This window comes from Haliaeetus leucocephalus, unplaced genomic scaffold, assembly GCF_000737465.1.
Source record: "Haliaeetus leucocephalus isolate CR32 unplaced genomic scaffold, Haliaeetus_leucocephalus-4.0 Scaffold428, whole genome shotgun sequence".
NCBI classification, from domain to species: domain Eukaryota; kingdom Metazoa; phylum Chordata; class Aves; order Accipitriformes; family Accipitridae; genus Haliaeetus; species Haliaeetus leucocephalus.
This window is the reverse complement of record NW_010972864.1, coordinates 6,521,169-6,538,276: the sequence shown is the minus strand read 5'-3', so window position 1 is coordinate 6,538,276 and position 17,108 is coordinate 6,521,169. Positions and strand designations below refer to the sequence as shown.

Sequence of the window (17,108 nt, the reverse complement as noted above, 5' to 3'; positions counted from 1 at the left end):
CAGAGACAGAAATGGAATTCTTTAAGACGCAAAATACCTGCAGTTGGAGAGTTTGCATGGTGAGACTTTTTGGGCAGGTTGAAGATCTGTTCACCAGGATCCGGTGGGGGAAGAGCATCTTGGCCTTGTCGAGCTTCCACAGGATCATACTCCTTCCCATCATAGTTAGCATCAAAGAACTTCTTAAACCATTGAATGAAATCTAAGTTGTCTTGGAAGCGCCCTTTGACCAGTTTTTCCACGGGAATTACCTGAAAGATAGAATAAAGGTTCCAATAATATATCACTACCATTTTTAAATATAAAAATTACATATACACACTTATTTGAAAAAATCTAGCAACTATATCGGCATATATTCTTCTGCCATTGTTTCCTTTCTAAAAGAAAGGGAACTATGGTGGATTTGCAAGTGCTCTTAATAAGAAATAAAACCAAACCAAAACAAAGACCCAGCCTTTGAAGTGGCTATACAGTGGGTGTATGTCAGCTTTTGTAACTGCTCTTCCACAGAGTTACTCCTTTCTTATTGCAGTGACAGCCATGATGAATGAAGCTGTTCTGGGAGTAACACTATATTCAGCTAACTAGGGATTTTTGTTTTTAATGGACATGCTACAGTTGGGCATACTAAAAACTGAACAATTTTTCAAAAGGTCCAGATGGGAGTTTCTTGCTCTCTGTCCTACTGTTTGAACTACAAAAAACCCAGCAGCTTTTCCAAGACATGCTGAAGTTCAAACCAACCTACATTTTGGTAGTACATTTTCATCATACAAACTAACCCTGAGGTTTTAACCTTGTAATTTTTTTCCATTCCATATATAGCTATACATAGAACAGTTTGTGGACATGCAGAAGTTGACTAAAATGCCTATCAAGTTTTAGTAAAACAAAAGGCTATGAGGATGTCTCCATATCCATATCCTGCAAGTTTTCCACAGAAATGAAACCTCCAAAAGGAGTCCTGGGCTGATATTACAGTGCTCAAGCTTCCCAGACACTGTGGGTAGACAGGGACTACAGCTGCAGAAGGAGGGTTGCCCTGCCTTGCTTAATTCATACAGCTGATTAAAGAGCCAAGTTAGATGGATCTTAATGCCTCCTGAATGCATTTAATTTTCAGCTGGAAAAAGGGTACCTAAAACCACTGCAATTTTCATTTCTTCTTCAAGGCTAAGCCAACCGTACAGCATTTTATAAGTCTATGATACTTCTACAATTAACGTAGCATTTTGCATGTCCTTTCAGGTTGTTCCATTTGTATCTTAATTCTACACTGAGATGGTATAGCAAGTTTGCTCTCTACAGAAAAACTGACAATGTCAACTTTATTAGGCTTTCCAGTGTCTCACTAGCAAATCAGACTGTAAATAGAAGCATCTGCAACATTTCAGGAAACAATGAAGGTTTTCCAGTGCTTTATGAAAGTCTTATGGGACTCTAGTAAGACTGTTTAAATTTCAGAATAAGGCAACACTAAAAGCCAGAGCAGAACCTTTGAAGGGTATACAGGTAATACATCCGTGTAGAACTAAAAGTATGACAACATAACTTTCATTGTTCATTTTTATCAACACAGTTATTATATTGGTGAGTCCGTCAAACTCTCACATTTAAGTATAAACTGATACCTTATGGTTGAACAAGCCATTTTCTAAGAGATTTCCATTCTTAACTTTACAAGATCACATGTGCTGTCCAACCTATTGAATCACTGGGTAAATTATTTCAGTTCTTGAATAATTTAAATTCCTTAAACCCTGTTTTGGACAGGAAACGTGGAATACTTAGAAGAACAGCATATTTCCAAGTTATTTTGTTGGAAATTCAGGTCACCAGTAATTTTACTGTATCTAAAATTAAGGTTCACTGATGGTAAGGAATTTCCAACACATGGTATTTTATCAAAAGGGTCTCTGATATTAAGATATAACAAGTTATGCTGCACAACTCCACAGCAGACACATGGACTCAATTTTCAGTTTGTACCTAAACGAAGCATGCCAAATTTCTTCCTTCGTGCCTAAATACCCTTTTCAGATGATGAAAGGTCAAGAACAACAGCTTCACATACAACTTGTAATGCCAGTTCCAAGTCCAAGAGTTGAAAAAGTGGACTCAAAGTATTTTGAGGTTTGTTTCCCCTATTTATTCATTTTACCCAATTTATACAACTTTTGAAACTTGTAGTGATTGAAAAACAAATACAGAGTACCTACCTTATCCACATTCATTCTTTTAAATGATGCCTGCAGAAGTTTGAAGTTGTGAATGTATTCATGCTCCAGCTTTGCTTGAAACTTTACTTTCTTCAAGCTAATGCACCCTGGGAACAACATGTCCATGAACTGGCAGTAAGCTGCTCCTATAACAAGAGAATGCATTGATGTTAATTCAGATGCACCCAGCTAAGACCAAATGGCATTTAATGTCATTAGATGAAAGCATGAGGAAGAAGCGACCATGCTGAATATGTCTCTGCTGTAATTTAACCTCACACTATGCACCCAAGATCTACTGGTCTTACGTACATTGAGCAGTGCGACGTATTAAATGTGTTTTTTTTCCATTCAGTCTGGATGCACGATGCACTGTTGTGTACCATCTGAAGAACCACCATGACTACTGCAAAGTAAATCTTACTTCTATATAAAATGGATGTTCTTGGAGTCCCTATACACACTAGGACTGTCCAAATTGTGAGAAGATCACAGTCAAAATGGAAATCTCTTTATAAGCTCCCTCAATCCTCACAGCCCCCTGAATTCAACCAAGCCAAGATCATCTTTCTTCTGGCACTTGTAACCGAATGCCAATCATGTCCAAGGCAATCATTTAAGATTACATCAAACCATGACTTAAAAAAAAAGATTGTAAATTTCCAGCTTGTTAAAACATACTAGCCAGTTCCCACACCTCTAAAAAAACCATCCTTACTGATTTTCATCTCCTGAGAAAAGCATTAAATAAGTAGATTTAAGCATAGTCCACCCATAGATTTCAGAAGCTGGGCTGCCAGCTTTAGTTTTCACTCAAACCAGTAAGTTTTCTAAGTTCAACTTTGAGGGCTATCTGAACGTATGCAGTACTAGGTGTGTGTGGGGTGCCTGTGTGTGTGTGTATAACTAATCCAGCACAGAGCGGCGAGTATATGGAAAAATTTCTAAACGGTGTACTGAGTACATCCAATAGAGATAGCCTTTTCTTGTATGCAGGGAGCTTCCTCCTACAACATCATCATGTCACTGCCATTTGCAAAATAAGTCTTTACTGTTGACACACTGAAGTGTTTGGAAATTAAGGATGAAAATGTTTGAGGAAATCAGAGGAAAACCAATTTCAGTTCTTCAGAAGACAGTTTTCTACAAAATGCTTTATACTTAGCAAAGATTCAATGAAGCCCATTTCTGGAGCAGAGGGCTGTAGAATGTGCAGCCCCTGCGCTTGAGCATACAGGGCAGGGAAGTGATCGCCCAATTACTCCTGACAAGTTCAATTTCACTTCCACAAAAAGGAGTTTTGTGCATTTAGTGCAGATCAGTTTTGACAAACAAGTGTCCAGATCTCACCTAACAGCTTCAGCCCAGTATCAATGACAAGGATTTTTATCAAAAAATAATTCTGCTGAGTGCTCATACGGAAACCAAATTAACAAAGCAGACACCTGGCTTGCCCAGTTTTACAGGAGAGGCAACAATAACTTTAAGACATTTTTCTCCATGGGTAGGCATGTGTTTTGACAGGAACAACTTTATGCATGAGGTACTTCTCATTCTCTGTATCCACTCAACCATCATACAAAGGGTTACAGAGCTTGTAACTTCCCCAAAAGAGAAGCAGAGTTGAAGAGTGGAGTCCAAAAAAAGTTTCCCAACATACTGATATGAGTTTTGCTATGGACTTAGCAAGATCAAGCTTTAGTGCTGAAAACCACTGCCATTTAAAAAAAAATTCTCTTTACGTTGCATAGTTTTGGGGGGCGGGGGGGAACTGTTATAAGAAAAATTTGATTTTCCAAGGACACCTTGTGCTTAGCTTTTTGCAAGGGTTTTGATATGATTAAGAATCAAAGTAAAATATTCCCTAAAGGAGAAGGAGCCTTCTGGCAAGTTACAAACATCAGATGACAAATTTGCATCTTCATATAGAAAGCTATATAAACACAATTAGTTATTCAAAACTCATCCTTAGCAAGAGAACTGGTAAATATGTGGCAACAGAAAAATGACATTACAATTAAAAGCACGGATATACAGATAATGCATGGCTTGACTACATTTATTACTATTTAGTTTCATGCAAAAGGATTATTATGCAATCATTTCATGTTATAAATTGAATTTGTTCCTAACTCTGTCCTTTCATCCTCCCCATACCCCAATTATAAGCTTTACTCTGATATCTAAGTAATTGCCTGAAGGCCTTGAAAATGCACTGCGCAACCTTTCATCTAGATCCTTTTAGAAAACCAGAAGCCCAAAGTGTTCACATGAGATTTTCTCCTTCTGCTGGTAATGCAAATTCCTTCTGCATGCCTTTAGATAGAGTCGTACTAGGTTTAAGACTCTAGCTACGATAGTTCCTTGTGTTTTCTTCCCATCATGCTGGCAGTTGTTTCTGTGCATTTGCCAGCCAGGAGGTGGTCCTGGGTCTGCACAACACTCAAGGGCAGAAAACACTGGACTACATCCACATTACAGCGTGAGCCTGGTCTCTGATACAACACTGAAAACTGGCTGCCGGGCCGTTTCCCCAACAGGAGGATTTTATTATGTTGGCAAACCCAATTCATTAAAATGCTCCTTCCTGAAGTACAGAGGCAACATACAAACATGGAGTGAACTAAACACTGTAAACAACAAAGAGAGGAAACTCTTCCCAACTCCCAAAAGGCAGAGACCTGCCTGCCATAGCAACAGGAGAAAGTAAAAATATCATTACAGTCAACTGGGACTACCTGATTTTGGACATGGAAGTTATGTAAGCATTCAATACTATATAGGTATTTATTTATAATTTAAAATTTTACTCCCTAAAGCTTGTAGCTGTCACATTGCATTCGAATGCATCAGCGCAGCAGTATGGGGACGCTACTTTCTACACGGCCCATGGCTGAGATTTCCTGGAGGCAGCAGAAAGAGCAGCCCTACTTAAATGATGCAAGACTGTGATGCCTTTATCTCACAGCCATAGCATATAGACATGTGGTCCTTTGCGTACCGGACATCACTTTAGGCCTATTCAATTTACTATACAACTGATGCTTCAACGCAGGTGCATGGGAAAGCAATATTTTTAACAGAATATAAAGAAAATGGCAGTAGAGATAATGACATCATGGCTTTTGTACATGTAAATTATGCAAGAGGTATGTCACAAGGATTTTTATGCCACTTATTTTTTATTCAAGATTTAAAAACTTCCCTACATTTTCTGGAAAAAACCACCAAACCCCAAACCTGAATAAAAAAAAATTAAAACCAAAACCAAACCAAACCAAACCGAACCACAAAACCTTAACAAATCTATACAGAGGAGTTGAAAACATGCTACCTGTCTAGAATGGCTCTCACAATAAATCGGTCCCTCTGTGACTGAAGATCTTTTATATGCATAAACATGCACATACACACACACAAACAGAAATAATTTGAAATCCATTCAAATGAAAGATGAAAACTATAGCTGGTAGCACTGCAGAAGAGGGATCAATGTTAAAAACCTCTTATCCTGTATTAGCTAACAAGCAATTCAGAATCACTGGCTAAAAGTCCTTTTGTGTTTTGATCTAGAATATTGATGCAGCCATTAGTTACAGAAGATATTCACAGGCCAGACTCCAAAACCAACCTGCAAACACGCTGTCCTGATTACACTCCCAGCAGCTGCTACTTTTGGCCTGATCAGTGAGCAGAAAGAGCCCAGCAGCATCACAGAGTTTGCAGGTGTTTGCTGGGCTTCCCACATCAGGGTCAGGGCAGAGCAGGCAGCAAACACCAGTGAGGGGACTGCACCCACGGGACTGGGCAGGCAGGCAGCTGCCAGAAACAGGGAAGGGATGCTAGGGCAGAATTAAGATACAAAAGAACAAACTGAGAATTGAAAAGGTGGTTGTTTAAAGCTATTACAGTTGAAGAGTTTTGCCACACGCAGTAGTAAAGGTGAAAATTTCTACCACATCTATAAAATCAGAATACTTTTACAGCATTTTCAGAGTTGTAGATAATCTTTCACTAGTCCCCCTTGCAGTAAACAATGCTGAACTTGTTCTAGTTTTTGTCCTATACTTTTCTTTCACTGCTTCTGTTTCCTTCCCAGACTGTCCATACTGACTTAGTTTGCTCTGAAGCATATGCACTCTGCATCATTACAGATTTTCAGTTTTTCTCCTTTCTCCTCTTCCATCTGGAGACTGATGAATCCACAAATGCAAACAAGTATTTTCTTGGTAATCAAAAATACTTCTGCTTCCAATTATTTAAAGCACAAGAATTTAAAGGAGATAACAAAGACAAGAGAATCCTGTTTGCTACAAGTTTCTACTGCTCAGTAAACCTCTTAGATTTCAGCTGGAGAGCAAGATTAGATCATTGGGTTTTTTAGCACTTACGTTTATATATTTATAAAGGAAAAGGAAAATATTATTTGCAAACTAACTTCTTTAACTATACTACAGTTAGTATACTAATAAAATATTTAGTAGAAATACTGTAATATAAGCTCAGGTATTGTGAAGTTAATATTTGTCCCCTATAAGAGAAGTCAGGTCAATCCTTTGCAACAAGTGTCAGAAGACTCTGTCCCTCCCTGCTCATCCCTGCAATGTGTGGGAGCAAGATCCCAGAAAGTCACATAAAACCACACCAGCCAACATGGGAACACAAAGGGCCCATGAAAAGACAGGGACTATCTGTGTGGAGGGCTGCTTTATTTTCATTCTGACATCCAAGCCACAGCAAAAGGAGCTCAGGGCTACACTAGAAATTTGCTATAAATGCTTCGTAAGAATTTTGTTCTAAAATGGCATGCAATTCAGGTTTAAACCTTTTAACCAGGCCTCAGTTTGACTTTCACATACTCAGTTTTTGAAAAATCCCATTTGGGAAAAAGTCTGACCGTACCTTTTTCTGTAATTAGAATTTTGTGTGTGTATGTTTGCTTTAAGGAAAGATCTTTCAGATAATCTAAGAACATATATCTAGTCACATTAGATACAAATTCCTTCAAATTATTCACTCCCTCCAAAGCTGCAAGAACCTGACCATGCATTTGGAAAATACGGGATGATTTGTATGCGTATTAGTCATCAGTACTTCACTAGAGCAGTTGTTGCTAATATGGATGGGAAACTGCACACACCCGGTACTTCTGTTGCTGGGACAACAACAACAAAAAGGCAGTAGCTTGCAAGAAGCATGCGTGACCTAATAGTTTTGATAAGAAAGAGGAAAAACACACAAATGCTAGCAATCGTTGTTTACAGTACAGCGGCACTTGGGGCTTGCCTTTTACCTCGGGCTTCCTAGAATTGCTTCCTTGGGAGTGATGTTAAGGTAAGTACACAGCGGTAGTTTTTGACTTGCATATCAGAGTATAGATTTTTGTTTAGATTTCAAATACGGTTGTTCTGTTATGCACCTAGGGTTTTTTTTAAAAACGGGGCATGTCTGTGAGCATAAAGTTGCGTTACATACAGCCACATGTTTAAGAAACAGCACAATTCATGTTGAGCACTCCATTGGAGACCACGGTCTTCAAATTCCTATTTGCATTTCCGGCAGCACCTATATGACCTAGGATGTAGGTCAATACAATTCTATTTCTCCAACTAAAACAAAAACCAACCTGATTTAAGAGGTTTCAGCCCATTTCCCGGTGAACATTCAAGCCCACATCAATTTACTACCTGCTTAGTTGTAGAGAAGCAAGCATTCATGAGGCTGTGCATCAATGAAGCCATTCTGGCCTGAGCTTCACCCTTCCCAGCAACAGTCTTGGGAGGGCACTTAAAAAAAAAAAAAAAAAATTGATGCAGATCAGAGTGCAGCCCTGCACTCCTGCACATACATAGTTGCATAAGCACAGCTGGCTCAGTGAGGGCAGAGAGAGTGCCTGCATACAGATGGGAGCTTCTGAAAGCAACGCTCCCACCCCAGAAAACAGCCTACAGAACTGTGTACTTCTTAGAACCTTACCCATGGTCACTGATACATGCGTCTAATTGCCATCTGCTTCAGAAAGTCCTGTTCCACACAGGTGGGGCGTTTGTATGACATAATCCAGAATATCCACTGATCATTTTAAATAATGCATGTGGGAGGGACATTTCCCCTGTGTTAACTTGTATTCTCTTTTTCTTAAATATGTAAATGGTTAAGCTGCTTATAAATTATACACAGCAGAGCTTTTAATACTTAATTTTTAGCAATAATTTATTTTGGAATTCATTAATTTTAAATGGGAAGATCAGAACAATTTCAGAAAACACAGTTCCCATTTAACTTAAAATAGCTGTGTAACTCATCATGCCTAAAGAAATAGTAGCATACAAAATCTAACAAGCTTTTTCAAAAGGGGGGAGATCAAGCAACTGACTGCAAGTGAGTGCTATGAGTAATTAAAGAATAATTTAAAAAAGTAAAAACCTTGTTTAAGTCCTGTTCCTCCTGAATTTTTAATGAATGACATTAAAAAAAAAAATTGGCTGAAAACCTCACAATACCGCTTTGCAAGCTTCCTCAGAAAGTTTTGGAAATGATCTTAAATCCAATCATTAACATCCATTGTATCCCTCTAATCCTAAACATCATATGGAAGACATTAGAGAGTCATCGACACTAGGAATCCTCTGTGTTGCACGACCTCAGGACAACATGCCAGTTCCCTGAAACATGGCGTGGTTACAGAGTGCAAATGGGATCAAGCCATGTTTTAATCATGTTTCCAAGTTGCTCTAGAGACCCAGCCTTCGCAAGGCTGCAAACGGGAAAAAAACCAAAACCACCGATGTTGAAACATGCTTCGGCTTCACAGGCACTAGCACACCGGGCCGCACAGAAACCATGCCGACACAGAACGCTCCAACAGGGTCCGATAACGACGATTTTAATCGTACACATGTAGGACGTTACGGCTTAACATAGGCACTGAGCAAAATACACCTTCCGAGACAGGTCGGAACAGATGAAAAGACAGATCCTAGGCAGCTAAGCCACAGAATACACACCCTGTTTGCGTGTATACATACACAAACGACACGCGGAAGAAAAAGCGCTTCTCGCCATCCCTCTGTCGGGCCAGCACCCTTCTTCTCCGGTCACCTCAGCCCTGCTCAGGACCATCTTTGCTGCCTGCCGGGGAGAGGCGCCCGCTCTGGGGGAGCAGCTCCGCGTCAGCCCGCGTGCCTGGCAGGCCGCCCACGGCCGCTACCGAGGGGCCGGGGGCCGGGTGGTGGCGGGGGCACGACGGCCGCCTCCCAAACGAACCCGGCCAGGCCTAGGGGCTGGTGCCCGGCCCCAGGGCGGAGAGCCCCGGCCGGACACCTCGGACGCCCCCCGCGAGCCAGGAACGACCCTCCTCTCCCCGCACAGCGCGGGTCGCCAGGGGCCACAGCCTCCGCGGGCCCTTGCGGAGCTCTCCCCCAGAGCCCAAGGCGGAGAGGCAACACGAAGTCAAAGAATGAACGACATCTGCCCTATCGCCAAGGCTGCCTGCCTTCCTCTGAGGTCGGGGGGTGGAGCACCAACAACGCGTGTGAATCAAGGGACTATATATTTTCGCAGGAGGAACGCCAACTGAGGTACGGTACTAGCTACAGCAGTCATCACGTGAAAAAGTTCCCTGTGGCAACGCCCGGGGCATCTGCAGAGAAAGCATCACAGTCTAAAATTTGAAAATGCCAAACCACATGCCCTCTTTATAATATGGTCATTTATTGAAAGCAAGGAGAAAAAAAAAAACACCCCGCATTTAATCCTTGATCCTTGTGTATAAATCCTGAAAGACAGAAGGTCTCTATGCACTGGGGGCCAGACAATTTGCAAGTTTATAATTCTACTGAGAATTTTCAGATGCTGGAAGGGGGGGGGTAAAGATTCGGTATCTCCTTAACCTCAAAGGATCACACAAGTATAGCTAAGCCAGGAATTAGACCTCACTTCAGGCTGCATTTTCCTTTCTATGTTCATTTACCATTTCTAGCTTCCTTGCTCATAATTTATATAGCTTGTACACTTTGTGTTTTTTCTTTTTACTTCATATGCAAGCCCTCTGTAGTCTCCTGCCTGACTCTTATTTTGAATATACTCTCATGTAGCAGCCAAACACTCATGAAAAGTCCTGTAACACGTTCACTTGGTATTGCCTGTAGATGAAAAACAGCCTCAGTAAAGAAAATTCAGCTATAAGCTGTTTAGTCAGAATTCTTTTTAAGAAGCCACTGTATATTCATTACAAAACTATCATGACTCCTAAAAAACAGCTAGTGTCGTAATTCATTTGAAACTCCTATTCCCCAAGCCTATGGGTCTTGCACGTGGGATCCTACCACATTAAATCCACTCAGTTGTTCTCTATTATTTTTCATTCATGTATCAAATTAAATGCTCTCCAGTCTAATGCCCATCCAAAGGCAATGCACTATGCCTTCAGTTACAACCATGGGTTATAAATTTCACATTCAGGTTAACAACCCTGCAGGAAGTCAAACCCAGAGACCTAAACTGACAAAATGACACTCACCTAAAGCAAAGAGAATCGTATTGCTTTGAGATGCTCAGGGAGATTTTCTCTCTTGAGTTGTCAAAACTAAATTACCAGAGGAGCTGCAGACTAAATTTAGACTCTCTGGAGCTGCATCCATCCATAACCTGGCCTTTTTGGCACATCACTACTACAGCAGGCATTCAGAAAGCTCAGGGGACATTGCACTTTGCTCGGCCTACTTAGCAGAGACAAAAACACATCTAAGACTCCCAAAGAATACAAATATTTTATGACTAAGCTAGCCTCTTCCTTTGCTGCTCCTCATCCTAGCAGCTCTCTTCCTGTAACTGGCAATTGGGAAATAGGCTGGTATTGCTACAGAATGTGTATTATCAAAGCTGCTTCTCCACAGCAATGAGAAAAAGAGGGTTTGATTGCTTTTCTGTCTTTATTATGAACTGTCATGTTAAGCTTTAGGTATGCTCTGAATAAAGCCTTTAGTAAAGGCAGAATGTCACATTATTCCTTCTTGCTTAAGCTCAGAATGTCCAGAATTATTGCTAGGTTGGCTGCAAAACATGGGCACCCGTGAGGTCTCACGGCCAGGTGCTGAACACGAGTGCATGGCACATCTAGGTAGCTCATGCCTCCTAAAAGTAACGCCTTTGAGCTTTTCATTCAGACTTAGCATCCTCCCCTCTCCCGGCCCCTTTCCCCCCTTGGCTTTTTTTGGCCTTGTATTTAGCTTTTTCTGGCCTTTTGATTGCTCCTTATTAACAAAAATGAACAAGAACTGAATAATCATATAACAGCATGACAAGGCCTAATGCTTTTTTCTAAAAAAGAAGAAAATGTCCATACAATTTTACAGTAGGTTATAAAAAATTCAGCTACAGTGGCTCTGCAGCTCCTTGTTAATGCTGTGAAATGCTTCATAGTTGTAAAGAGTTTCCCATGTATTCCTTCTCTTTGAAGGCCTGGAGAAATGCTCATATTTTATGGAAGCTAACGTTAAGCTGCATGAAAGCTGCTAATGCTTCAAGGAACATCAGCCAAAGGAACGCCAGAATGAGTGAGTTAGATCGGCCGTTCTCATACTACGGTCCATACCATGCTTGCTGGTGCTCTGCCTGTTACTTAGCTGGTCATTTGTGCTACTGTTCCCCAGTTTCCATCCTGTAAACTACACTATAAGTACACTAAATAAACTACTTGTAGTTTACATGGTGAACTATATTAAATACAGAAACATGCTCAAAGCTTCTTGTCCATCTAACTTCAAACACTACACGTGTATGTCTTGCACACGAGAAACAGACTATGCAGTCTCAAATGGCAAGGACCTAGTCCGTAAGACTACTGTGCTCTAGTGTCTGCAATAATCTACCAGAGTTTAGATTCACCAGTTCAGAGAGTAAATTCCTCCAGACCACAGGAAGGACTGCGCTAGAATGCTTCTTCAGATAAGGAACTATTAAAGCCCCTTCTGGGATTGTAATGAACATTAATGTAAAAGTAAGAATGTGACTATCAAACCAAATGGGGAAATTCAAGTTTACAGCTTTGACCCATTAATATATGAATGTAAAAGCATCAGGTAACAACAGCAATTAATACAATCCAAGAAGTTCTAAAGGAAGAAAAGATTTAATTTTATACAGGATGGAGTAAGAGCTCTAAATGAGACGGCCTTTTTTCAGTTTTTCCCTTGTGGTGCGTCCCAAAATCCTCACTGGAGGTCACAGAAAAAGTTGTATAAGCAGCTGCGTAATGAAATGGGAAAGTGGGTTTGTGACAATTTCCATGCTTTTCTCCTGCCTGCCCCACCCAGCTGAAGTCTCTCAATCTGGTCGTCTTAAATATCTTTAACTCATTGTATTCTGGATAATCAAAATTTTCATAGATCACCTCTCCCCTACTTTGGGAAAGGGTTTTGGAGGGGTTTTTTGGTCTTTTTTTTTTTTCTTGTAAGCCCACACACATTTAACTCGATGGAGAATTCACTTCAAAAGCTTCCTTTCAACTGTTTATGAGCATATAAATAGCTATGCAGGAACAAGTCAATAACTTGTCTAGGATGCTTCCTGTTTCAAACAATGGCAAACCTTGGGTATTTTGGGATGAAAATGTCCATCTTCTTCTATCTTTCTATCTCCTTATAAGTGTGTGTGCATGTGTATATCTGTACCTATCTATATATAGGTACACCCATATTTACACACACATGCACACACATCCCCACGCAAATATTTCCTTTATATATAATTCACCAAAAGAAAATACTTAGGCTAACTTCCGGACATGTAAATATAACAACAGCTTGGTGTTGTTATAAACATAACATTTTGATTTCAAGTTTAATAATGGTTAAAAAGGTTATTTCCCATGTTCTATGTCTTTAGTTATTTAGTTTGTATCAGTTACTTACGTGCACTTTAAGCTGCACTTTTTCAACCTCAACTTTATAGTCATAGTGCAAGCCTTCAAGCATGCAAGCCTGCTTCTGCAGCTGAGATTTGTTTTTGAAATTTTGGAGAGTAGGCTATGAAGCCATCATCCTCAGAGGATTTTCTGTACCTTTCAGGGAACACCTCCGAAACAGAGAATGTACCCAGAATGGTAGGTAAATTCAAATATATGACCCATTTATGCATTTCAGCTGGACCAGTAAATAGCTGAAATGTGGTAATGTGGTTTCAGTTCTATGTACTTAGAGCATTGTCTTCATAAGCAAGATATTCGCAGCAGGTCAGTTGTCTGGAAGTAGGGATCTAAGTTAGACCTCCTCTAACACAAACATCTTCAAAATTAAAAATCACAGTAGGAAATCAGAAAGAATCGCTCCCCAGGGGCATCTGTATTCTCAGTGAAACATCAGCCTTTGTCCGTGTCATTTCTAGGCATCATCTAGTTACAGACCCCGTTGTTTAACACTTATCTTGTAGTTGCCACTCTGATTAACCAAACTGTCCAAAGCATTCAAACCATTACCCTTTTTTTCAGGGCTCATTAACAAATTTACTTACAACAAGAGTTCAGTTAACATTTAAAGAGAAACAGGCAGATTTTCTTGACAAACTTCTCAAGCCCTCACAGCAGCTGAAGGCTCATTTCCTCAAATCCATGGTTTTTTTTCACAGTCACACTTGTGGTCTTTTCCTGCAAACGTCAGCAGGGATTTGAGGACCCTCACGAGGAAGGAAAAGGTGCTGGAGAATTTTGTTCATCTGGGGTGTCAGTTCTCTATTTGTCTCTTTTTCAGCTATGTCCGCTCTCCATTTGAAAAGATACCACCCCGGTAGCTTTAAAACACAAAACTTTATCACTGTATTCTTTTCTTGCTTAGTCAACCTTTTTATTACTTCTGTGTACCTTCTGCTACATTCATCCCATTCACCTCTGTATTTGTTATACTTTCTCAATGCACCTTATCTTTCCACGATTAACATGAATGAAAAAATGCTTCCTTTGCACATACATTAGTCTCTTTTGTCAGAGTAACTGCTTTACGTCAAAGTTAAAAGTTATCTATTTTCAACAAATCAGACTTTTAAAGTGGTTTTAAAATAAACATTTGTAGAGCATACCATACTTTCTTACCTGAACAGAGTTGTTCAACTTTTGTGTAGTTTAAAGCTAATATATCATTAACCCATGCGATGATGTCATGTCTGCTCATAGTCTCTTGGGTTATAGAGGTAGAGTACACGTTGACCGCCATTCCCCAACTAGGAAAAAAAAGGAAAAAAAACCTGGTTTTGACATTTTGATAATTTTTTTCTGGATACAGTGAATTTACACTTCTTGTTCAAAAAAAGAAGGAAAAGCTACATCACTGTGCAACCTTCTCTTATTTATTGAGAAAGGAGGCTTAATTTTTATTCTTTGATAATACATAACCTCCTCGATGTCCTCTTGGAATCTATGAACATTTCTCTGGCTGTCATTGTGAACTTTAAGAACATACAAACCTACAGTATTCTGCTTAATGCTAATAAGGTAGGAAAACAAGAATTAGACATAGCCTAAAGATACACAGACAGGATCAGAGACCTGGGATTTCGTCACATAATGCTGCACAAATATAGTGATCTGACATCTGTCTGTCAGTTTTTTGTCACTGCATGATGATCAGACTGCCTAAACCAGTATTTAATTTTCAGATAACTTCTTAAAGATGTAGCTGTTCTGCTTACTCAAATACTGATTTTCTTTACTGCAACAGGGGCCTTTTGGATCATTGATTCAGTTCCTAACACTCACAGAGTGAATACCAGATAATCTTTTTTATCTATTTACCAACCTCTATCCTGAAAGTAACCGAGACTTGCACCCCAACCGTCTGGTTGGAAAGCTGCTGCGGAGCCCAATTCCTCTAAATTGTTAGGAACATTTCCTCTCAGCTTAAACCCATTTATTCTTCTGCAAACATTATCCTCCAGCTCTAATGGCTTTTTCTTCCCCAGAGCTGATTTCACACTGCATTAGGGACAGCACTCAGAGTCTGTCCCAATGCCCAGGTAGTCTAGATTAAACCAATCAATCCTCCAAATCTCTTATCAAGTCAAACCTTCACTTACTGGTCATGCCAGCAGTCCTCCTTGAATAGAGCCAAACAGTTTCAGACTGTGTTCAGATAAGGTTTCACCAAGACCTTGGAAAATGGTACTTTGCGCTGAAAATTTGCATAACCACATATCTTAAATAGATTCTTCTAGCTGGCTAAGGTCCTTTCCTGCAAGTAGGTAGTTCATAGTAGCTTTTATCATCAGTCCCCAAGTGCATAGACTGGAAACGCATACTATTGGATTTTATTACCTGTTATTCAACACTAGTAACATCGTTTTGTTGCAAGATTGCTAAGAGAAAAGATGAGCACATTCAAGTTTCTCTCATCAACAGTTTCAAAGAGCAGAGCCAAGATCATTCATGAAGAGAGCAATGTTCCCAAGACTAGTGGACTTCAGGAAGTCCACTAGTAACAATCCGAGTAGGAGGTGTCTCAGAAATCATCAAACAGTCAACAAAGTTGCCCTATTGTTGGAAAGAAAGGGTTTTGTGAGGACTGCACACCTTTGTCTCTAGTGACACCTTGTAGCTAACACTTAACTGGGTATCTGTGGTGCCAGTCCTGCTACCTCAGCCTTGGACCTCAACCTTCTCCCTCAGTGAAAGAGGACAGGATCTCCTCTGTGGGATCCAAGGTCTCCATGGACTATTTCCATTGCCAATTTGCAAGATATAACTGTCTGAAGCTTGATAGACAATTCTGCAGAGAACACAAAGACTGCAGGTTAACTCCATCCATTTCTTAGGGGTGCTGGAGCAATCCAGATAAAAAGTGTAAAAAACCCACCAGCATGGAAGTTGACAGAGTAACATGTAAGTGTGTAAGTATGTACAGCAGGGAATGTATTTAAAATACAAGATGAAAAAGTTCATAATCTAGGTCACTTTCTACGAAACAAATTTCACCAACACAGAAGATCGTTCAAATTGTCTCCATCTACTGACATTAAGATCCAAAACATAAAATCTCCAAATTTGCCTGATGAGAAGAAAAAAATTTAAAAAGAAAAGACAGGCCAGAAAGGGAAAATAGGCTTAAAAAATTCATGCTCTTGTAGTCAGGCTACTACTGCCAGCAATTCATGCAAAACCAGGCTGCCCGCCCCTCTACCTGCTTCTCTATGGACACCTCCGAAGCACAGAAGAAATCAGCCTGTCCTCAGCTTGTTCAGTTCTTCCTGCAGGCTCCCAGGCAGTGCAGCTAATTGTACAAACATAGCACTGTATTCACTGTAACAGTTAGCAAAGGTCATTTTTTTGGCACACACTAAGTGCTTGGATTGAACCGAGTGCTAGGAACAAAGTTTTAGAAATAGGGAGTGCCCTTTTACTCTTAAAACCACACCATAATGGCTAACTATGAAAGCTTAGCTTCAACATCAGAACGGAAGGGACTGAGGAGGCAAACAGCACTTTTGTTACTAATGGCATCTGCGGTTTAAAACATCGCTGTTAACATGGGTTTTACTTCAGTATTTTTAGCCTTTTTATATAGATAAGAAACTAAGAGAAAGATACTACCACTGTCACTATTAAACTAACATGTTCAGTATTGTTTCTAAGATCAGCTCAAGTAAACAGCTTAATAGTGACTTTAATACTCACTTAATATTCAGAATAGCGAGTTTTAATATTAAACCAAGAGATCAGTATGGAACAGTCCACTCGCTTCTAAAGAAGCTAAAGATACTTAGACGCTAACATCTGAAATAAAGCTAATCTGATTTGTAATTGCCACTACTTCAAAGTTTAATTGTCCTCTCCTGGCCAGGCAGAACTCAGAACAATGATCAGCTACCAGTAGTGAAGGCAGCAAGTCTACTCTGTTAAAA

At 40.0% G+C, this 17,108-nt stretch overlaps 1 protein-coding gene across 2 annotated transcripts in view; it reads right to left on the bottom strand.

Moving 5' to 3' along the window:
* The window catches only part of MAPRE2 (microtubule-associated protein, RP/EB family, member 2), a 90,521-nt gene that overhangs the window by 24,424 nt on the left and 48,989 nt on the right, over positions 1 to 17,108 (bottom strand). For both annotated transcript variants that reach the window (XM_010574375.1, XM_010574376.1), the window contains exons 3-5: positions 14,308 to 14,435; positions 2,223 to 2,368; positions 38 to 251 (exon numbers count right to left, since the gene is read on the bottom strand). In XM_010574375.1, coding sequence (XP_010572677.1) covers positions 38 to 251; positions 2,223 to 2,368; positions 14,308 to 14,435 — 488 coding nt within the window. The remainder of the gene's footprint in view (positions 1 to 37; positions 252 to 2,222; positions 2,369 to 14,307; positions 14,436 to 17,108) is intronic.